Source organism: Thermothielavioides terrestris, chromosome 6 (genome assembly GCF_000226115.1).
Source record: "Thermothielavioides terrestris NRRL 8126 chromosome 6, complete sequence".
Taxonomy (NCBI): Eukaryota; Fungi; Ascomycota; class Sordariomycetes; order Sordariales; family Chaetomiaceae; genus Thermothielavioides; species Thermothielavioides terrestris.
In genome coordinates, this window is record NC_016462.1 from 1,151,259 (window position 1) to 1,174,194 (window position 22,936).

Sequence of the window (22,936 nt, forward strand, 5' to 3'; positions counted from 1 at the left end):
TTTGCACTATTTCACTAGGCTAGCTAGGATAATGTCGATCTTTATATCGGCTTTTAAAGATATAGTAGTTGCTACTAAGCGCTATATATAGGGCTATATACTTAGAGATAGGGCTAGGTTTTCGAGCTAATAAGACTCTTAATTGTTACAACCGCTATATAGGCTTAGGAAGATGAAGCTATCACGATACAAGCAATATATATAACTAGGATCAATCGTAGTATTAAGGATGTTGTATTGTAGGAGAGTTTTCCTAATCAGGAGCCTAGTCTTAGGCGGCAGTTGGGCATCAGGCCGGTGGATCCTAATCTCGGTGGGCCGGCCCGCTACCCCGGGCCGGGCTAGTTCTGACACGTACTTGGCGCGCTCGAGGCGGATCCCCCCGTCTTCGTCGATGCCCAGGCAGCCGATGATATTGGGGTGGCGGCCCAGTCGGCGGTAGATGCGCTTCTCGGTGGCCACGTTGGCCGTCGGTACGGCCTCGCGGTAGGACAGCTTGATCACCTCGCCGGGCCGGTCGGCGAAGGTGTAGACGGCCCCGGACCCGCCCATCATTAGCAGCTCGGCGCCCTTGGGCCTAGATACGCCGTAAGAGTTCGTTGTTTCGGTGTCGGCCATACTGCCGACAGGTCATGCGGTGAAGCAAGAAAACTTGGACTACTCGAGGAGCGGCAAGGCGCGTTGCAGGTTTTGTGCGGCGGGGTTGGTTGGCTGCTTGATTTAAATTTCGAGACACCGCTCTTTGTTTGAGATTCCCTACTTGCCTGCGAGAGGGGAGGGGGCGCGTGGCCAGTGTGCCTTCCCAACAGACGGTCGTTTTTCTGGTTGGCACACCAGACTTTTTGTGGTTGCGTTCTTGGGGTGCCGTGCCAGCATTTTTTTTGAGGGCCAAATTCGAGCTATGTAAATAGTGTCGACCCCAGAGTCTAAGAAAGAAGACAAGCCATCTCTCAGCACCAAATCTCCCTTTTGACTACACCGCGACAACCAGCCCAGCATCAAACCCCTTCCCCTCATTCCCCTTGTTCCCCCAGCCCCCGTCCTCCCTCTGCGCCGCTGCACTCCCAGGAAGGACATATCCCCGTTGGTTCGACACCAGCCGGACCCCATTCCGCATCAACCGAGTGGAGTAGTGCGTGTGCCCAAACACCCACACGTTCACAGCACCACCCCACCCGTCCTGGTCCAACAGGTCCGTCGCAAACGCCGGCGTCCAGGGATTGCGCACGTGCTCCGGCCGCGACGTGCCCTCAACGCATGGCGCGTGGTGCGTCGCAATGAGCAGCCGGCGTGGCTTCGCATTTCCCAGTTTAGGTTGGGGTTTGAGCTGCGCGACCTGCTCACCCAGCCAGGCGACCTCGTCCCGGTGCACGTCGTTGTGTTTCTGCGGTGTCCAGCTGTCGATTTTCTTGAAATCGCTGACCCTGGCCTCGACGACGGGGTACGCTTCCCTTGGAATGGCCGACCACAGCGTGCAGCCGAGGATGGTCAGGTCGGAGTCCGGGTCGTCCCAGCGTGTGCGGTGCAGCAGGACGAGGGAGCTGGACAGGGTGGGTTCGGCGGCGAGGCGGTGCGCCGCGGCGAGGCCGGCTTCGTGGGTGAGGCCGTAGAACTCGTGGTTTCCGAGGACGAGGAAGACCTTGCGGTAGCGGGCCGCTTGGGTTTCGAGAAAGCTGCGGTAGGCGTCGTAGTCACTTAGCCGGCCGATATCGCCTGCCAGGAGCAGGAAGGGGGCTTTGGCTGGGAAGGTGAATGTTGAGTACTGCTGGCCAACTTCGAGGTGAAGGTCGGAAAGAAGCTGGATTCGGGGTTGGGGGTTGAGACGCTGTCGTAGTTTCTCAAGGAGGGCTGCCATTTCCTGATGGTTGCACAGCCAAGCGAGAATTGACAGGACAACGAAAAATGCAAGCAGTGGCGAACTGCCGACTGGCTGACCCTCTCCGATGTCGGTTTATTGCAGAGGGAAAAGTTGCTCCATCCTGATTATCGGTTGGAGATTTGAGTGCACACGTCGCTTGGCAGTTGGCCCAAGAAGCAACAACGGTGGCTGAAGGCAGGGCTGTCTACGGGTGGCTGCCCGATTGATCCTCCGTATCCCCTTTCTGGTTGAAACTGCCGTTTGCCTGATCGATCATGTAAGTAATTAGACCAGGGAATCAGTTAGGTTTAGAAAACCCATGGTCAGGTTGCAGGGTGAGCTGATGATCATATATCTATAGGTCGACATTCCTCATAAGAGTTGTCCATGCCGTCTCGCGAGCAGCGGCAGCGGGCAGCCAGGCTACGCGGCTTCGAGCTTTTGTGGTGACGTCAGGCGGCCTCGTGCTCGCAACAACAGGTTCGGTCGGGAATCCTGATTTCTAGTTCGGTGCAGGTCTTGCTGTCACGTCCCTGTCGTCATTCTGGGACCGCAGAGTCCTCCTCGAGATTACGTCTTTAATACACTCGATCGTCCGTCCCTGCGCGCCTGCCGGACGGACGACTGTCCATCATCTCATCTCGTCAGGGACAAGCAAAAGAGGCTCCTGTTAGCGACCACGCTGTAGAGACACACAGCCCACTAACACTTACTCTTCCTCCCATCACAACACCCAATCCCAAACGCGAAAACAGGAAAAGAACCACTTGACAGGAACCAAAAGATCCCACAACAATGCCCACCATCCTAGGCCTCACCAACGAAAAGTCGCCGCACGCCGGCCGGGGTAACAGCCCGCACGTGTCGTCGTCGACCACCATGGGCTCCAACGCGCGGCTCGACACCATCTCGAAGCGCAACCACGCGGCCGCGCGCGAGATGGAGACGCTGCTGTGGCGCGCCCTGTGCGACGAGCCCGAGACCCTGCGCGAGTACCTGGCGCACGACTGCATCATGATCAACCCGCTGCTGGCCCCGGACGGCTCGTCCGAGCCGCTGAGCAAGGACACCCGCCCCGGCGTCGTCGACGTGCTGCAGGCCGCCGCCGCCGGCCGCAAGCTCGCCGGCTTCCGCATCCACGGCCAGCCGCTCGTCGTCGAGGTCGACCTGATGGCCGTCGCGCTGGTGTATAAGATCAGCCTATTCCGGCAGGGCCGGAAGGGACAGCAGGAGATCGTCGCCAGCGCGAGCTCGACCTGGAGGCAGACGGCCGGGGCAGATTGGTTGCTGGTTGCGTTCCATGTGCAGTATGCGGATGAGGAGGAGGAGGAGGAGGAGGAGGAGGAGCGCTAGGCTTGGGGGTACCTCGCGGTTGGATACGGAGCGTGGCTTTTTTCTTTCTTTCTTTTTTTTTTTTTTTTTTTTTTTCTATTAAATATATTTTAGAGGCTATATTCGCCGCCTTCATGCCCATAGGAGGTTGGCAGAAACCTGAGAAAAAACATGACACTTGCACACTTGTGCTTGATTAGCGGATTGAAAGCCGCTTGCAGCGTGCTGTATGCAATGTGCTGTATCGTGCTTGTGGACGCTAGTCGAGATTATCAAGAACTACAGGCACGAGGGCTTCCGGCGATGTTTCGACATGTACAAGAGTCTGGTGGCGCTTGCCTCCAGGCGGGACGCATCATCGACAACAATCCCGACCTACGGGGAACTCGTTCTATGCCGAGACGCGACGCAAGATCAACAAGACACTGCGCAAGCCTTTTCCCAAGGTCGAGCAGTCGAGCAATTCATGCCCTGCCTACCTCGGCCGTGGACGGGATTGTGGGACGCTCCCCAGGGGCATTGCCAGAATTCGTCCTGAGCTATGATGTGTTTAAAGCACGATCTGACTTGCACGTTGCAGGAGGCAAGGCACGCAAGGCAACCAACAGGGTACAGTACAGTCTGTAGATCCGGCTGGAGGTGCATGTGGTAATGACCGCTGTCCTAACGCGTTAGGACTGTGCTGTCTCCTGCAGAGGAAGAAGGGCCGAGCCAGATGGTGGTAGTTGAAAAACACCGGGATAACCAGGGTGGGTTTGGAACCGCCGTGAGACGGGAGGAGTTCACGCTTTTGGGAGACCCATTGATTCAATGGAACCATTGCTACTGATTGAACTATTGCAAGGCACGACTGACTGGTAATGTGCTCCCATCTCAGCGCTCCCTGCCTGGGTTGTTGGTGGCACTACTCTCTCCCCTGGCCGAACTGCCTCCTCCTGCTGCGCCAGGGTACCTTTATCCCAGCGAGACCAAGAGCTGCACGAGAGCCGCGTACACGCAACCGCGATTCTTCCGTCTTCGACCTTCTTGCCAGCTACATCGCTCTGGCCGCGAGGACGGCGGCCCTGGATGAGCCGGGGCCCCCGGTTGAGCCCATCGCCATGACTGTCGGCAACTTCGAGGACACGAAGGAATTGATGGTCCGCCTGACTTGTTCTCGCATCCACCAAGCGACGGCTAATCTCTTCACCAACAGGGTGCAGAACACGCTCCGGCTGGCCTCTCCTTACGGGCAGTCTCCTTGATCTTGGAGATATCGTAATCGACGACGCCACAGTTGCTGCGAAGGTCAACACTCTCAGGCAATATGTGGGACAAGACGATGGCCGTGGAGAATAATGCGGGCCGACGACAATGGCGTCAATGTCGTTGCAGCGAAGAGCTGGCCCGAGTGAGAACTCCTGACCTAAGCGAGAGCTCAGGCCCCGTGTCCTCTCGCTGACCGCTCCTCTGAGTACTCCTTAGTGTAGACTACACTACACCCGGAACGGGTTTTCCGGAGGTGAACCAGGGCACATGCACACAACCCCTGTGGTGCACAGGGACCTGCTTGCATCACAGTCCGACGAAACGCTGCAAGGGCGGTTCCACTGGCACGGCTGCGACACACCCATCGAATCCCCAGAATCCCCGGATCGGCATTGCCAGCCTATCGGCAAACGCGGGGTAAACGCCATGTCCCTGGTTTCGGTAACCTATCGAGAGTCAGGAGTGCCGCATGAAGCCAAGATCCTCACTAGTGGACGGACCGCATGCACCGTGTCGTGCGTATACGACACTACTGTCGGTAGCGCTCGAAATGGTGTAGCGTAAGAAGACGGATATCATCGGAATGACGCAACTTGGATCTGTTACTGGTCCTGCCTCGCTCGTCTCAGATTTGGATCGACCTCTGTATCCCGAATTTGCCCTGCCGGAGCACAGGTACACTTCACAGTATGCGGCTGTTTCGGTTGAGAGGCTGGAGCTCAACGGAAACGAGAGACAGATGAGATCTGAGACACAACACACAATAGATCGGGAGAAAAAGAGATCTATACCTAGTGTACCTCTCTCGGTGTCCCAATGCTTTTCGCGCACACGTGGCTTGATCATCATTACCGCCACACAGCTTCTCTGACTAAGGAGTCCATGGTTCATCCTTCCTTAAGACCGACCGTGGAAAATGTCGGCTGTGGCCGGGGGGCGGAAGCATTTCCGTGCGAACGAACCTCGGTTTAGCTGATCTTACTTACGGAACGTGGTTGCGTGGCTGCGCTAGGGTTTCGGACGAACGGTCGACGAGTTGAGTCCTTTAGTTACCGACCCCATGAAACTAAAACCCCAGTTACAGTTAGTTTCATTGGAACTACACTACGTCCACTACAGCCCACCAGGGGCAGGCCGTGCGCTCACCACCAAATCTTGCAGCGAACGCCACCACACGGTCTCGCCGATGCGTCGCCGCAGGCAAAATGTGACAGTGTTGCCGCCGAACGAAGTTGTGTCGCCAACCTGGCCGCCCTTGAAGGCTGCAGGGCCTTGGCGCCTCCCGAATCGCCTACCGTATCTGCTCCCGCCTTGGCTCGCCAGCAACATCGCCGATTTACTGTGTATAGCGATTCCTGTGGCGGCCCATTGGCTAGGCAGCGTAGGTGGTGATGCGCCTTGCGAGATTTGGTGGTGGGCGCACGGGCCGCTCCTAGTGGGTTGCGGGGTTGTGCAGGTAATAGTGGAAGCACGGAATATTCTACGGAGTATTCCGTAACTAAGGTAACCCCAGTGGGCGGAGGTGGAAGCCAAGCCAACGGGCGCGCCGAAGCTCTGCCAACGGCTTAGGGTCGTGGTTATAGAGGTCCCGCCAAGACTAATTTCGGAGGTTGCCGCTTACAAGTATTTACAATCGCCACGGGGTGAGCGGGGCCGCGACGACTTAGAGCAACATCGACAATGTACAATCGCGAAGACTCGTAGCAACAACTTTACCAAACCTCAACCAAATCGAAAAAAAAGAAAACGAAGTTAATCCGTACCCTAACCTTGACCCTCACCCTAACCTTAACCCGAATCCTAACCAGCGGGGGGCTAGCGCCGCCCCCCGTACCCCCAGCGAACTAACCCGTGGCTAACCCGTGGCGATAGTGCAAACCCCTTGGCGGTCTTGGCGGGGTATTGACGCTGTAAAAACATTGTCGACAATTGGCCGAAATTAGTCTTGGCGGGACCTCTATAACCTCCAGCCAGCAGACACGCTGCCGCTCGCTAACGTTAGCCTCAGGTCATCGTCTGCCTTCTTGGGTCGCCAGTTAGTCTGACGAGGCGACTGCTGTCATCAAGCCGCAGGCCAGCGCTGACACCCAATGGCCATGCCCCATCGCGTGGGGGAATCCTGCCGCAGGTTGGGGTTCGAAATGCTCCTTCTTACACAAAACTAAATTGACAATTGACGCTGTCATGTCAAATCCTCAGCGGCGCGGACGCGGAAGTGGAAGGGACGCAGCACCGCGCACCTAACCGCAATAGGCAGCATCCAATTGTACAGTACACTATGCTGCTTATGATTGGAAGGAATCCGCGCTTGCAGTCGCTCCTCCCAAGCGACGGATACCTTCGGCGAGGATACCTTCCGCAGAGGAAGTCGACCGCCCAGGGTGCTGGAAGTACCGAGTAGGTGAGGTAATTGTACCTCAACACGTGCCGGGCGTAACTGCCCTGTCGCGTGCCCCTCTGCTGATGGCAAATGGGGCTGGGCTGATTGCAGCAGGCATGTGCCCACTGGTTCGAAGAGGCTTGACTAGCGAACCTGCGACTGCAGGCGTTGAGGGGAGACACTAATGGACATCGGATACCTCCTAGTAACTCCTGCATTTGGATTGCCATCTCATACAAGGATAAGCTGGTGAAATGCCTAGTAACGCTGGAATTTCGTATAGGTGGTATACAAAGTGCGCAGCATGTGCACAGCTTGCGCCGCAGGGACAGTTGCGTTTTCAGGAAATGACGGCGTCTTGGGAAGCTGGGTTGCCCTTGACCTGCGGGGCTCGAGGCTGATATCCCCGCAAAAGCGCAAAATCACATGACTGACGCCCACCTTGAGTTTCGTTTAGATGACTTCTCCTTTTCTCAAGAAGATAACTCGGCGGTTAACTAACAACATGCCCTCTCAAACATCAGACCCTGCCTCGAGTCCGTAGATAAGTGAGCATGGCGTAACTATCTCCCGTCGGTTATTGAGTCTTATCGCGCTCAAGAAGACCCTCCAATCCCCCGTTGTTCCTCCCTGACGACCGCGCCCCTGATAAGCTGCTCCACCTGTGGTGGAGACCCCAGACCGACCTGATATCAAGCGAGATCCACTTCAGCCGTGCAGCTGCACAAGCCTTTCCCAGTCAGGAAGCTGGTTAAGAGATTGCGGGAGGTGCCAAGATGGATTGGTTAGTTCGGGTTGGTGCAGTTGGCTTGACGAATGACAGCGGGCCCAGGCTCCCTGCCAAGCCCCATCAGCGGTGCATTCACCCCAGACGGGAACATTCCTCCGCCGAGATAGGCGGGAAACGTCACGATTGCACCCCCCCGCCATCACTAGCAGCACCGGGATAGCGCCGACTTGGCCAGCGACGACCTGAGACTTGCTGTCGTCGCGTCGCAGCTCCCGGGCGGGAACTCCATTGCGCAGCGCCCTGGCCGCCCCAACCTCGGGGCGGGGGAGCCGAATGGCGAGACTAAGGTATGTACATACTGGACGACGATACACTGTTCCTACAACCAAGAGCCATCAGTGTGTGCAGCAGCAGGCGGTCTTACGCCTCTACTGTGTAGGCAAGACGTCATTCAGCCGCTCAGCCCGGGCTGGGGCGATGCCGCGCCAATTGGCTGTCAATCCAGTGTATAACGGGATACGTGCACACAAACGGAATAGGTACGGTACCTGGTAGTTAGTGCACTGTGATGCGCGCATCGGCCAATCTCCGACACACGCCACAACGCAGTGGCGTCCGGAACGTTACGTGCGCTACGGATGTCCAAAGTCGGACAAGTGCTGAGCGCGCATCAATCAATGTTAGGCCAGACGCTGGCCGATCTGTGGAGCCGGCTTGGCAATAGTTAAACCGCTTAGCATCAGCCAGTGCATCTGGCGCTGTCCTGGATAATTTGCCAGCCTGGCGCAATAGTGTAGTGGACATACCACGGGCAGGTGCGATGGGAGCACCCAGCTACGATAGCGCCCGACAAGTGTTGATGGTGGAGACAACAAGCGCACTGATTTCCGTCTCTCTTCTTGGGTACCTTATCTGCTGCTGATGGGGCTCTCCAAACCGAGCCACCGAAGACGGCCCTGCACAGTGACAATCATGGCGCCTCTGGAGGAGGTAACTGCACTTCTCTGGAACGGCCTGACTGTTCGCAGCGGATTGGTCACCCCGGAGACCGCCGGCTGGTCCTGCCATTGCCCCTCGCTCGCCCTCTTGTGTACCACAGTAACCCAACATGCTTCCAACCATCCGGTTTTCCTCATCCCACCACCGTGAGCTGCAGCATGTGACACCCACACCGCAGCTCAAATGCCTCTGCAATAGCCAGTAACGGGGCCCCCGGCCTTACTAGTGTACACTACTTCGCTCCATACCCCACCCTGCGCACCTTCCTTGCGTGTTAACTCCTTCGGTGAGGCTTCTAGCCACTTTCCGTGCCTCGGATAAAACGCACTGTAACTTGCATGGTTGGTGTGCGAAGCAGCTGCGTTTTCAGAAGGTGGCCCGACCTGCTCTTGCCCCGTGGCGCTGGATCGCAAGCCCAGCCCAACCCACTTTCCAATTTCCCCCAAACGCCCGTCCCGTTGCGACTACCAGTGGACCCCGAGTACGCTAGTGTTAGTGGCAGAGATACAGGGCCCTGGAACCCTGGCTTTCTGGCATTTCTGGCATCCTGGCACAAGGCACCCCCCCAGGAGCCGCAACATCGGCATCGCCGCCCTGGTGCATGTGTTAGTGTCGGACGGGACCACGCACCAGCGATCCGACATTGGCTGCCCCGGTCATCCAGTCTTGGTGGCAATAACTATAAACCACTCGCGTTCCTCCGTCCCTGCCGTTCCCTCGCGCGCTCTCCCATCTCTCCCGTCCTTCCTTTTCCCGACCAGGTACACCCACTGCTTCACGCTGCATCATGTCGTCAGAAGAAAAAGGCGCCGCGGGCCTGTCGACGCCCGAGAAAGAGGCTCCGCCCGCATTCGGGGTCGAGGCGGAGCCGGTTCCGACGCGCGAGGCCGAGAGTTTCTTTACACGAAATGGCCTCAATTTTGAGTCGTTCAAGATGCGCGATTATGGCAGCAGCAGCATCGACTCGCTCGACCGCAGCCTGCGATCGCGCCACATGCACATGATCGCCATCGGCGGCTCCATCGGCGCCGGCTTCTTCGTCGGCTCCGGCGGCGCCCTCAACACCGGCGGCCCGGGCTCGCTGCTCATCGACTTCCTCATCATCGGCGTCATGATCTTCAACACGGTCCAGGCCCTCGGCGAGCTCGCCGTCATGTACCCCGTCTCCGGCGGTTTCTACACCTACTCAACCCGCTTCATCGACCCGTCGTGGGGCTTCGCCATGGGCTGGAATTACGTCATGCAGTGGGCTGTCGTCTTGCCGCTCGAGCTGACTGTCTGCGGTTTCACCGTCGGGTACTGGAATTCCGAGATCAACGTTGGTAAGTTGTCTGCGCCGCTTTTGGGGGGGGGGGGGGAGGGTAGAGACGAAGAGCGAGGAGGAAGCAGCTCGGATCAGAAGCGCTAACTCGGCCGTTTTCCAGCCGTGTGGATTACCGTCTTCTTGGTCGCCATCATCATCATCAATGTCTTTGGCACGCTCGGATATGCCGAGGAGGAGTTCTGGGCCTCGCTGCTCAAGCTGGGCGCCACCGTCGTCTTCATGTTCATCGCGCTCGTGCTGGTCTGCGGCGGCGGGCCCAAGGGCAGCCAGTATGACCACTACTGGGGCGCGCGCCTGTGGTACGAGCCCGGCGCCTTCGCCAACGGCTTCCGGGGCTTCTGCAGCGTCTTCGTCACGGCCGCCTTCGCCTTCTCCGGCACCGAGCTTGTCGGCCTCGCCGCCGCCGAGGCCCGCAACCCAGCCAAGTCGCTTCCGGGCGCCATCAAGCAGGTCTTCTGGCGTATCACCCTCTTCTACGTCCTCGGTCTCTTCTTTGTCGGGCTCCTCATCGCGTACGATGACCAGAACCTGCTGGGTGCCAACCCCTTCATCAACGTCAACGCGTCGCCGTTCGTGCTGGTCGGCAAGTACGCCAACCTGAAGGGCTTCGACAGTTTCATGAACGTCATCATCCTGATCTCGGTGCTCTCCATCGGCGTGTCGGCCGTCTACGGCGGTTCGCGCACGCTCACCGCGCTCGCCCAGCAGGGCTACGCGCCCAAGATCTTCAGCTACATCGACCGCTCCGGCCGGCCGCTGTTCTCCGTCATCATTCTCCTCGCCTTCGGCCCGCTCGCCTACATCAGCCTGTCGGCTTCGGGCCCGACCGTCTTCGACTGGCTGCAGGCGCTCTCGGGCCTCGCCGCCCTCTTCACCTGGGGCTCCATCTGCCTGGCGCACATCCGCTTCCGCAGGGCCTGGCAGTACCACGGCCACACGCTCGATGAGATCCCCTTCAAGGCCGTCGGCGGCGTCTACGGCTCATACCTCGGCGTCCTTCTCGTCGTCCTCGTCCTCGTCGCGCAACTGTTCGTCGCCATCTGCCCCGTCGGCGGCGGCTACAACAGCGCCGAGGGCTTCTTCATGTCCTACCTCGCCCTGCCTGTCGTCATCGCCTTCTGGGTCTACGGCTTCATCTGGAAGCGCACCGGCTGGCTGCGCACGGAGCAGATCGACGTCGACACCGGCCGCCGGGAGCACGATTGGGCGGTCATCAATGAGTACCGGGAGAAGCTCGCCAAGATGCCCGCGTGGCGGAGGATTATCCATGCTTTGTTCATATAGGCGCATCTGGATTATATGGCGGGTTGCGCAAGATTACGCCGATTTTTTTTTCGGTAGAGTTCGTTGGCGATTTATGATTTGATGAAGGGGCCCGGCTGCTCTGTCTAGCCTCTCTGGTCTGCTGCTGCTCGTGCTGCTGTTTAAAGACGGCGTGCGGGTGATAAAGAGGTGGTACCAGTTGTCGGCTAGGGGAACTGGCTGGGATGGGATGTGTCATGTGAGGATCTGTCTGGGCGGATGCGTGAGAATATACTACACCTGCTTGAAACCAAGGGAATTCAAATGATCGGCGGTGTAATACCGCCCCCAACTGCGCAGAGTACCTGCTGGTATCACCGGTGATGTTGCAACTGTCATATGGTCCTACATGAATGTCTGTGTCAGGTTGCTTAGTCGCGACTGAGTGCTGCAAGAGGACTTTTGATATGTTCGAAACAATGACTTCCGGCAGGACTGATATATTTCCTTACATGCTAGGCGTCTCTTGGGACAGTGAGAGTCTCGCATTGGACTCACACCGAATCATGCAGAACAGGGCTTAACGGTAAAACGGCTGCCGAGGCGAAAGTAACGAACCTGGGGAGGTGACCGATGCTGCGCTTAGCCTGGAACTGAAAAATATCCCCACAATGCTGGCCATCCGATTTCATAACTCACCTTCAGGCCGCCTGCAGGGGCATCCGAAACCCCAATCCAGCCCGTGCCCTGCACCAAGACCACCGCAACGCCATCCGCTGAGGTATTCCTCGACGACCCGCCCTTCCACCGCACCTTCTGGGGGGGGGGGGGGGGGGGGGAATGTGGCGCCCGGGCTGGCTGGGCGCTGCGCATGGAGATGCTGTACGCGGAGGAGGACGCTATGACGAAGGATTGGGGGACGGAGTCCAGAGGTGGGAAGTGATTTGATGCGTGCTGGGCCGCGGCGGGCCAGGATGCGGTTGAAATATCATTTGTGTAGAAGATGGGACCTTCGCTTGCAGAACTACTACATATTGTCCATGACCGAATGGATGTCGCTAGCTCCTCTCAATACCGAGTGGCAGCGACTACCACAACCATGGGTAACGGCAGTTCTCCCAGCTGCTGCTCATTGACCGCAACCTAGAAACGGGACATCCTGCTGGACCCCTTTTTTCGGGTACTGTACAGGCATGCCTGATCTTGCAGGGAACCACAAACCGCTTGCAGATGAGCTCCGCAATCAACGCAGAGGCGAGAGACCCTCAATAACACCTCCATGGCGCTCCAGCCTGGGCTTTCCGTCCTCCCCACCCCCTTTTGCTATCCCTCTTCGTTTTCCGGCTGCCAATCCCCCCATCTCCCAATAAGCCTCCTGCTTGTTCTCTCCGGGCGTATTCTCCTGCTGGGCTCTCCACTTATGCACGATCTGTTTCATCTCCTAGATACACTTCACCTCCTCATCCATCTCCTTCTCAATCTTCAACTCGTGCCTGAGCACGACAGGCAGCCCATGGGGCATGTGGATGAGCTAATCAGCAGAGCATATCAGACCCACTCTCCCAAGCAAAAGGACCAAAGCACGGGAAAACTCACGCGCGATGCAAGGGGTCAGCCTTGCCGCGCTTCCGGAGGTCATCAGCCCACTCGAAGGTGATGTCGACAGCACTAGCTGTTGACGATACAGCGCCGACAGCGCCCGGTGCGACCCACGGGCTCGGCGACTTTGTGGCACAGCGCCCGACAAGCGGCCGGCCACGGCCGAGAGCATGCAGCGCACGCAAGCCCCGCCGTTGCCAAGTGGCCGAATAGTTGCCCTTCTAGGAAAGGTCGTCGTTAAAGAGGTCCCGCCAAGACTAATTTCGGATTTTGCCGCGTACAAGTAATTACCAATCGCCAAGGGGTGAGCAGGCCGCGACGACTTCGAGTAACATCAACAACAACAATCGCAAAGACTCGTCGTAACAACTCTACGAAAACTCAACCAAATCGAAAAAAGAGAAAACGAGGATAACCCGCACCCTAGCTATAACCTGTATCCTAACCTTTACCTAAACCCTAACCAGCGGGGGGCTAGCGCCGTCCCCCGTACCCCCTTCGAACTAACCCTTAGCGATAGAGCAAACACCTTGGCGATGGTGGCTACGTAATAACGTTGTAAAAACATAGCCGACAATTGGCCGAAATTAGTCTTGGCGGGACCTCTTTAACGTCTACCCTAGGAAAGGTGGGAATGTGGGCACTCCGGCCAGTCGGCGCCGGGCCGCGCTGGGCCAGCTCAACCGGATCTCCGGCCGAGAAGGGAATCTGGGGATACGGTCACTGCCAAGATCCAACCGATTCCTCGATGCAGGCACTGATTGAGTTTGAGGATAGCGCTAGGGCAACCGGCAGTCTTCGCCGCCGGATAGCGAGGGGTTCAACTTGCAGCCCAAAACAGCAGCCAATCGTAGCAACATGGTGAGGCCGCGAGAGGGCCACCGGAGGCAGCACGAAACTCAGCTCGGGCTCGGTGCATACAACGCAAAGCTGCCGAGTCAGGACCAGGGGCCGTTTCTCAACTCGTTTGACTGCCTGGCCGGGCAGCCATGAAACTCACTAGAGCGGTACGTGTCGAGCAAGGTGCTAGGTATGCTGCTAGGCATGCTATTCTTCGTGCGGCTGGCGGAGGACCTGCCGCCGCCAGAGGAGATCGTGGCAAACTTGGTTGATGCCGACTTCTGCAGAGCGGAACTGAATCGAGAGGCCTCGGGCGTCCCGAGAACGTTTATTTCCCTGCTCTGGACGCTTACCTGCAGGTCGCCCGTCGATGGGGCCTGGAAGTATGTCGATGCCGTTGTCCTCCGAGAGATTGTACACGAACCGCGAAGGAAGTGAAGATTTGTTTCCACTTGCGCCGAGGGCAAGTCTGCCTGATTCGGGAGACGTAAGGATAAGCACAAACAAATTCGGGCTTGGATACGCTGTTCAATTCAAACGTTACTGCGTGATTAACTACCTAGGCGGCCATCCGAGAAGCATCAAGGGGAGAATATCGCCAGTAGCCCAAAAACAAGAGAGAAAAGTCGAGGGCAGATACCTAAGATGGGTCAACGGACGAGAAAGCTCATGAGCAATACAAGCCTACCGAATTAGATACTAGCAGCGAGGGTTAAGGTGGAATTGCTTGCGCGGTGGATAATTCTGGAAGGAGGACAAGGGCCAGGACGCGCGCTGCTGCCTGAAGGAGACCACCTGGCTCAACCTGGAACGCGTCTTGTTTGCATCGGGCGTGCCCCCATTTCTCGCACTGGGTATGATATTTCTTCTGAGTTTTTGGAGCGACACAACTGCAATAGCATTGCAACAATCGTTTCCAGGTTGGCACCGACTACTTCACGATACCTCAGACAGCACAAAACTGCGCCCGCACGAGTTGTTGCTCTGGAAGCGAGAAACCCCGACTCCTTTTTCAACTTTTCAAAATCACGATTGCGCACTGCCGCTGATTGCTTCTCCTTCGCTGGACCACCGCCTGTCACCTCCCAGTCCTTCTGCTTATCGTTGACAATGCCGATAGAGCCAGGATCAATCCTCGATATCATCAAAGATCATGCTCGAGCTCGCCTGTTCACGGACCCCATCGTTTGGCGTCAGGACCAACCTCGGTTATTGGGATGCCGTTTCGTCCCGGAGAACATCGCCCACACAGGAGAGCATAAAGATGGTGGCCCTGCTGGCGTGGCGGAGGGGAGCATTCCGACACAAACTTCCACCGAGATTCCCAAAGTTCTGGCAAGGCGCATCCTGATCGCGAATAACCTGCGAGTGCTTGACGACAAGGCACTGAGTATCCAAAACCTCCTTCGCACTTACGGTATTTACGCGTTGAAGTAGGTCATCAATGCCCAACCCCGTTTCCGGCCCCTATGCTGACGCACCAAGCTCCCGAGCAAAGATACCCTTCGTAACGAACAGTTTCCGCAAGGCGTATATTCGAACCGATGAGATGTATGGTGTCGGCTCCGATGGCCCGACTCTGTTTCTCGCCTACCTCGAGCTGGATACCGTGAACACCCTCCGCCGCAGGCACATCTTTCACCGCAAGCGAATCGATCGAGAAAATCCAGAGGTCGTTCGCCTTCACGAGAAGAAGTTGTCCGCCGTCAGACCTCCAAACCCGGTCGAGGACCCATACATCGTTGCAACAATGATCGGTTTGGCACAGAAAATGCGATTTGAGGCCCAGCAGAAGGTTGCCAAGGGTGCACAAGACGCATCCGCTCAAACCCCAAGTTCCGAGAAGGTAGAGGCGGGCCATGATTCAGCAAGTTCCTTCAAGGTAATGCCGACTGCCCCCCGCACTACTCGGCTGAGGTTCAATATAACACACTAGATTCCCAGGTTCGCCTCCTCGTCCTCCCCGAAACCAGCTCATACGCGCCATACCTCTACGTTTACAAGGCCACCGTCACCGCCAGCTTCCTCGACAAGTTTGCGGATATCTCTCGGTTTTCGCCCAGCCCGCCTTTGGAAATCAAGTACCATGCACTCTCCATCCTTGATTCAAAAAAATTTGTCCGACTCTTCCCGGTCGTGCTGGAGCTGAGCGACCCAGCCACTCCCGGGGCAGTCCCTTCGGCCCGGACAGCCCAGGAAGACCAAAAGGATGGTACAGAGAAGCCAAAGCAGGAGTGAAAGGAGTGGAGGATGGATCTTCCAGAGCTGTGCTAATGGTGCTCCATGGCATTTGAAATATTACAACTGGCTCTCCAACACCACTTAAGATGCCCTGCAGTAATGACATGCTTGATCATCTGGTTGCACTGACCCATCCTGCGCAACAACATCCGTGCACAACATATGCTCCCTGCCAGCTAGAGAAGATTTTCATGCCAGATTCAATCTTACCTGGTACGCTTAATGATCGCGGCAGATGCATGTACACACACTACATAATGCTTAGCAGTGCCACGGCAACCCATCGAAGCCATGTGCCGTAGCACAATGACAGTTAAATTACTTCACTCAACGGGAAGAGAGAATAAAACCAACTAATCCAAATAACATGTGCTAATGAATCACCTTAATCAGATGCTACGTGAGACCCGGGCCCAGAAGCATTTGAAGCCCCCAGCACGATATAAAAAACCTCTGACCAGCCTACGTCTCCAAGTTCCCATTTTCTTGCTTTTCTTGCACTCGTCCTCAACACAGCAAAATCAAATTTGGCTCTGCAACGCCGCCGCCCCAAACCAAACTCACTGAACGGCACTACCGTCGGAACGAACCATCAAGAGACACAAAATGTGCGAATCGCAGAGACTCGAATACATTTGCGGGTGCCAACACGCGATTTCACCCGTCCGGCTTCGCATTTGCATTCCTCGACAACTCGGCTACCCCAGCTGCGAATACATACAGTGGCACGGGGCTAGAATCTTGCCCTTTCTCTGCCCGTCCCACAGGGACAAGGAGCGCCGTCGACAAGGATGTCATGAACTCGAAGGCGGGGGAAAGGAGAAAGGAGGGCGTTGACACATAATGCAGGGCAGCGTGCTGCTCGGGTACGGGTTGGGATGCCCTGGTACTTGCCTTGTCTTGTAGGGCAGTGGCGGCGGCGGCAGTTGGTCGGCGCAGGCCTAGAGAGAGTTAGGGGCAGTTTTCCACCAGACCGGTACTCATTTACATAATTGGATACACTTGGAAAGCATAAGCGATCTCGCGCTTGGAAGTGAGATGAGATGGTTCACCAGCCGACCAAATTGGCCAGGCGGTAACGTGTGAAAGGTCAGGAAGGGCCATCAGAAACTGCATCCAACAAGCCACCAAAACGCCGTGTCAAACCAAGCAAGCTCATTACACATCAACATGAACCCCAATCTTAGTCTCTCCAAACCATCTCGCTCCGTCCTCCCCGCTCTCCCGTCTTACCCAAACAGCCACCCCAGAATCAACCCCAATCTCAGTCTCTCCAAAACCATCTCGCTCCATCCCCCCTCCCCCATCCATAACAACCACCCGGGACCAGCCCAGCCCTCCCCCCTCCCCATCCTTCACGAGCACCCACACCCGCCCCGATCCCCAAAGCAGCACCCGCCCCTGCGCCCAAAGAAGCACCCGCCCTCGGAGCCAAAGCAGCAGCCGCCCGAGTCGCTGAAGCAGCAGCCCCCCTCGTCGCTGAAGCAGCACCCGCCGTCGCGCGAGAAACAGCACCCGCCCGTGTCGCTGCAGCAGCACCCGCCGCGCGTGCTGAAGCAGCACCCCGGCGCGTCCTCGAGGCTGGCGCGCGTGCGCTCGTCCAGGCCCCAGGTCCTGGTGGGTTTCGTCGCGCTCGTCGGGGTCATGGGGTGCGGCGGCTGGTATTGTGGGTGGTGGTGGAGCGGGCGGGTTTCCGGGTGGCTGTTGTTGCTGCTGCTGCTGTCGGTTGAGGAGATGCTGCTTCGGGTGGAGGAGATCTGGTTGGCGATGGCTGTGGTGGTGGACGGGGTGGGCTGGCTGTGCTGGCTGTTGGTGGATGTGGCTGCTTCGTACGAGGGGGGCGGATGGTCGGGGACTGTGAACGTCGTCGAGGGGTAGGGGGATTTGGAGGATGGGTCACCAGAGGCCATTTTGTGGTTGTGTTTGTCTTATCGAGGGCGATATGGCAGACCGAACTGTCTTCTTGTGGGGGCTGGTTGGGTTGTTTGGGTTGCGGCTCAAACAGAAAATTCCGCGGATAAGAGGATGGGCCGGCCCTCGCTGCAGCAGCGATACGCGCTCCGATCACTGGTTTGGTAACTGTTTCGGAGTTTCCCTTCTTCGGCTATCGGGTGCCTCTGGATGATGGGGAGCACCTTCAAGCTTATTTTGTGAACACATCGGGACCAGCGTCGTTTGATTTCTTGAACATGAGAGGGAGGGGCAGGCCACTGATAACTCCACTTTCTCAAGCCAAGCCAAGCTGCCAAGACTGCTCTCTGGACGCGTCATCCTTCAGCGCCAATCCGAGAATGCAGCCAATGATGTTGACCACTCGCCCTACTCAGCCTTAGGAGTCATATGCGTGATCAGTACTGATGACAGGCTGCTCACCTTGGAAGAAAAGTAGCAAACGGCACTTGCACTTCGCCCACCACACAGGTGAATTGCACGATACGACGTATGCTAAATGAGGGCCTTACCGATACATTGTGTTACCACACACACAATGTGAGGGACCAGATTCGTTTGCTCCCTACAAGCCAAAGACACCTAATTTGCCATCGGAACAGGAGATACTCGAGTAGCAGGAAGGCAGCGTGGGCAAGAGAGCTCAGCGGACTCGGCCAAAAGACATGCCAAGCAAGAAGCCGAAATTGGGGAAGACAACGGCCGTCTATTCAAGCTTTTATCCGCCTCACCACGAAACAAGCAGACGAACTACATATAGGTTCTCGGATACTACCAGCTGTATAGTTGAGGAAAGACTTCTAAGATGGAACTAAGGCAAAGGTAATCGATCACCTTACTTACATAGTCTTACATTGGTATTATGGACCAGCTGACCAGGTGATGTCTCGCTTGGCATTGTAGGCACACGGTATTTGGCCACACCGCAATCGCTAGCTTGGTAATCTAAACTTGCACCTGGCGATGAGGTGAGTCTTTGAAAACTAAGGTACGTTTTTGGATCGCGAAGTGCAATGTTGCAAGCACTTCCAGGGCAGTTCACGCAAAAACAGGACTCGTTTCTTAGCGCATTTCCCCACTGTAGCTGCTGAATGACTGGGCGACCAATAAGCGCCGAGGACCGTCCCTCGAGCTCCATCTGCCAAAGTCGATTGTTACTTGGCTCTGATTGGTCCCAGCCATCGCCACGGAAACCGCCGGAATATGTCAGCAGGTGATCGCACCTTCCAGAAACCAACCACAAAATCGGGGCTTCGCAGTCCGCAATCTGGCCACCGCGGCTGGGGTCACGCTTTATAAGCTGGCGGCGAACTAACGCGCTTCGAACCACATTTGGCCTCCTTTCAAACCAAACAACATCCGGTCGCAACACACCATTCAATCGGCAAGTGCTGCGGGTGCTGGATCACGTCGCAGCGCCTTTCCAATCGAATAATCACCTAACTAATCAATCGACCGACCGACCGCATTTCGAGAGATCTGCTTGCAGTCACTTTTTGCAGGGGGCGTTTCGCGACAGCAGGCGCAATGGCCGACCAAGCCAGTCACGACCATGAGGCGATGTACTGCCATGCTTGCCATCATCAGTGGCAGAGAGCAGGCGAGAGCATCGAATGCCCCCAGTGCATGAGCTCGTCGACAGAAATCGTACGGCCGAGTTCCAGCCCTTCTCTTATCGCAATTAGGCAGCAACCACTAACAAGCACGCAGATCACCCCTGAGAATGATCCGCGCCACTTTCACAACCGACAACAGGAAGGCGTGGCCAGTCCAGATGCCGCGCCGCGTGCTCCCGAGCCAAGCGCCGGCCAAGAGTCACCCGCGGCTCCTCATCAGCCTCCGGCCGGTGAGGCCGGGAACTCAGCCAGCGAAGCCAACGGCTCGGGGAACAATGCACCGCACACCGGCGGCCATCTCCCCCGGTTTACCTTCCGTTTCACCACCACTGAGGCCGTACCCGCTGTCACGTTTATCACCTTCGTGACGAACAACCCACCTCCCCAGCCTGCTACCGAAAACCCGCCTCCGCGGGCAGAGAACGTGCAGCCGGTGACTTTCTGGGGCATGCACTTCTTCCCTCATGTCACCGTCTTCCCATCCGCCCCTCCTCCGACAGTAAACAACAGCCCTCCTGCCGAAGCAGACCCTGCCACTCAATCTAGCCAGCCCGCCGACGCTCCGCAGAACGATGCTCAACAGCAGCAACCTCCGCAAGCAAGCCAAGCGCGCCCGCAACCAGTGATGCGCACGGACATGCTTGGCCAGCTGCTCGCCTCGCTCTTCAACCCGGCGAACGCCGTTTTCGGCGACGCCGTCTACACGCAGGAGGCGTTCGACCGCGTGCTCACGCAGCTCCGCGACCAGCTGCAGCCCGGCGGGGCGCCGCCGGCGTCGGCGGACGCCCTGGCCCGGCTGCAAACGCGCGAACTCGACGACGCGATGCTCGCGGGGCGCGGCGACGACGACGGCAAGGCCAAGTGCATCGTCTGCGTCGACGACATGGTCAAGGGCGACAAGGCGGCCGTGCTGCCGTGTGGGCACTTCTTCCACGGAGACTGCGTCATGCCGTGGCTGAAGCTGCACAACACCTGCCCGGTGTGCAGGCGGTCAGTGGAAGTAGAGGGGGAGGGAAAACCCGGCAAGGCGGCCGGCGTCAATCTTCCGGGGCAACCGGAGACTGGTGGGACTGGTGCGGCGCGGAGTGAGAACGAGATGGATTGTGCCTGAGAGGGGCTGTTTCAGACAAACCACGGCGTTTGGGATGCATTTTTTGGGCGTTTGGGACGATACCAGGAGATGAAGCGGCGCAAGGTCTCGACTTTCAGCATCACGGGTTTTTTCATATGACGGCGGGCTTATCAGTCATGCGTCCACGGGAGTTATGACGGGACAATCAGCATTTGAAATTGCATGAACTTGGGGTGGATAGGACCTGGTTGATACGGCCTAGTTGGGATGGGTGGCGATCTGCGACTACGAGGGCTACCAGGACAACAACAGCATGGCGTCAGGGGTTCACTGCGCATTGGAAGTCTTGTAAAGGCAGTAAGTACCTGGGAACGGTATCTGACCTTCGGGCGAAGGATGGGTTGCCCTTCCAGGGCATTTTTTCACGCACGCACCTGCTGCCGGCGTTGCCGAAGCAAGCATGTCACCGTACATGAAGACCACCTTCGATAGAAGGCCACATAGGGATAGAGCATTGTTAATGTTCAGGAACAAGAGGACATACTTAAGAGTATTGATACGTTGCAACACCTCGTTGGGATCGTCCTTCTGATCCCGCAGGTTCCCAGCAATTGCCTCTGAGAGACGGTCAAGACCTGGACCGCGAGGGAAGTCTTCGGATGGGAACCAGCATGCTCGCGAGCAAGAACCTAGCTGCTCTGCCAGTGGCAAACGAATGCCCAAAAAGCAAAGATATATCCCGAAGCAATAGGAGTAAAGGGGCGGGCTTGGACGCACACACGGAATTCTTAAGATCGCTGAACAGCCTGGAAGAGGACTTGTGAAAGTGCGAAACAGAGATTACACCACTACCTAAGGTAGACCATGGCGTGATTCACTGGCACGAAAGGATGCTGACTCGACGGGTCTTGTGGCAGAACCACTGCTAGGCTTTATAATGATTGCGGGATAAAAGGCACTCAAAGGTTTCTGCTTCTGGTGGAGGAGTTCCAGGCTCTGCCTTGTGTTGGAACCGCTACGCCGGCTCAGGAAGATGAAGCTATCACGATGCAAGCAATGCGTACAACTGGAATCAATCGTGGTGTTAAGGATGTTGTATTGTAGGAGAGTTCTCCTGATCAGGAGCCTAGTCTTAGGCGGCAGTTGGGCATTAAGCTGGTAGATCCTAATCTCAGTGGGCTAGCCCACTACCTTAGGCTAGGCTAGTTCTAATATACCCCCCTAGGTCGAGCCTCCGGCTTTGGCCTACTAAATCTAGTAATCTACGAAGCTATTCCTAACACTATATCCTTCCTAATCTAGCAATTCTATAATATTAAGGTCCTTCTACTATCGCCTTGATCTACTAAGCTTTATATATCTATCTTTCTTAATCCTATATATTATATTGTAAACTAAACCTTTTATTTAGCTAGAGCTTTCCTTTAGCTTTATATTTCTTTCTTCTATATTGCCTAGTAGGCGTAGATCTCAATAAGGGCTTAGATATCTATTAGATTAAATATTTCTATAAACTTTCTATAGGGCTCTAGTTCTAGTGCCTTTGTTAGGCTATTGGCTAATATCTAGTTTAAGGATATATAATCTATACTAACTCTCTTATTCTAAGCTTCTTAGTATAGCTAGTAGTTATAAATATCGATATATTTTAGCTTCGTCTATAGTATAGGCATCTTAGTATTAATTAGCTAGATCGTCTATTTATTATTATATTAGATCAATAGGATTTTATTATCTAGATAGATCTTTAGTACCTTTAATAGGCGTTAAAGGAATATACCTTCTTTCGTTACTTATATAAATGTTAATAACTCTACCTCTATAGTCGATATAGTTACTATATCTTATTTATTAGCTTACTAGGCGATTAGCCCTCTAAATAGGATAATAGTATAACTTTATAAGCTTTTTGTTACACACCGATAGTGCTTAGTAACCATCTAACGGTAAACGTATAAGGGTGAGAAAGATCAATGCCTCTTAGCCTCGTTAGCTAATAAGGCGGCACTCCTGAACACTAGTATATATTACAAAAGTATATTGATGTAGTCTATCCTCCTACAAAGGGGTTCTAGGTGAGGTTCCCCTTTTTAAGGGAACGCTCGTTACCCCTAACCGTAGTACAGTTATAGGTGCCCTTACTACAGTTGTATATAACAAGTGCCTAGGGACAAGAAGAAAAAGATAGCGTCCTCGCCATTATTATAGAACTCAATATAGGACGAAGGAGCGTATAGAAAGGGAAGAAAACTAATCTACATTATACCTTATATAGGTTTTATATCCGTCATCTCGTCCTATAGCGAAGTCCTCTATTACGATATATCTATTCATTTGTTCTACTTATCGAAATCGACCGTACTATCACTAGTATAAAGGTCGTCTCTTCCGACCTTGAAGGCCTTTGTTACCGCTTTACGTTTAGTAGAAGTAAGCGTCTTCTTAAGCTTCTTAGAAGGATATATCGGCGTCTCCTACACCTTGTCGTTAATAGTTACTTTATAC

General features: G+C 55.8%; 6 protein-coding genes across 6 annotated transcripts; 4 read left to right on the forward strand and 2 right to left on the reverse strand.

The window, feature by feature from the left end:
• Nucleotides 1-644: 644 nt before the first annotated feature.
• THITE_2123472 (uncharacterized protein) lies at nt 645-2,177 on the reverse strand. The gene has a single exon (XM_003657559.1). It carries the CDS (start codon nt 1,853-1,855, stop codon nt 974-976), a length of 882 nt encoding a protein of 293 aa, XP_003657607.1. The 5' UTR covers nt 1,856-2,177; the 3' UTR covers nt 645-973.
• A 476-nt stretch (nt 2,178-2,653) lies between these two features.
• Nucleotides 2,654-3,211, forward strand: THITE_2147947 (uncharacterized protein; the record flags this gene model as incomplete). Its single annotated transcript, XM_003657560.1, has 1 exon — nt 2,654-3,211. The coding sequence occupies one exon, from the start codon at nt 2,654-2,656 to the stop codon at nt 3,209-3,211; it is 558 nt and encodes a 185-aa protein (XP_003657608.1).
• Nucleotides 3,212-8,871: 5,660 nt separating this feature from the next.
• On the forward strand, nt 8,872-11,341 carry THITE_2123475 (uncharacterized protein). Its single transcript, XM_003657561.1, has 2 exons — nt 8,872-9,869; nt 9,972-11,341. Exons 1-2 carry the CDS (start codon nt 9,335-9,337, stop codon nt 11,153-11,155), a joined length of 1,719 nt encoding a protein of 572 aa, XP_003657609.1. The 5' UTR covers nt 8,872-9,334; the 3' UTR covers nt 11,156-11,341.
• Nucleotides 11,342-14,662: 3,321 nt separating this feature from the next.
• THITE_2132640 (uncharacterized protein) lies at nt 14,663-15,790 on the forward strand (the record flags this gene model as incomplete). The annotated part of the gene is made up of 3 exons (XM_003657562.1): nt 14,663-14,985; nt 15,071-15,434; nt 15,497-15,790. The coding sequence occupies 3 exons, from the start codon at nt 14,663-14,665 to the stop codon at nt 15,788-15,790; spliced, it is 981 nt and encodes a 326-aa protein (XP_003657610.1).
• A 934-nt stretch (nt 15,791-16,724) lies between these two features.
• THITE_2123476 (uncharacterized protein) lies at nt 16,725-17,959 on the reverse strand. The gene has a single exon (XM_003657563.1). It carries the CDS (start codon nt 17,701-17,703, stop codon nt 17,149-17,151), a length of 555 nt encoding a protein of 184 aa, XP_003657611.1. The 5' UTR covers nt 17,704-17,959; the 3' UTR covers nt 16,725-17,148.
• Nucleotides 17,960-19,003: 1,044 nt separating this feature from the next.
• On the forward strand, nt 19,004-20,584 carry THITE_2123477 (uncharacterized protein). The gene has a single exon (XM_003657564.1). The coding sequence runs from the start codon at nt 19,271-19,273 to the stop codon at nt 20,468-20,470; it is 1,200 nt and encodes a 399-aa protein (XP_003657612.1). The 5' UTR covers nt 19,004-19,270; the 3' UTR covers nt 20,471-20,584.
• Nucleotides 20,585-22,936: the final 2,352 nt, after the last annotated feature.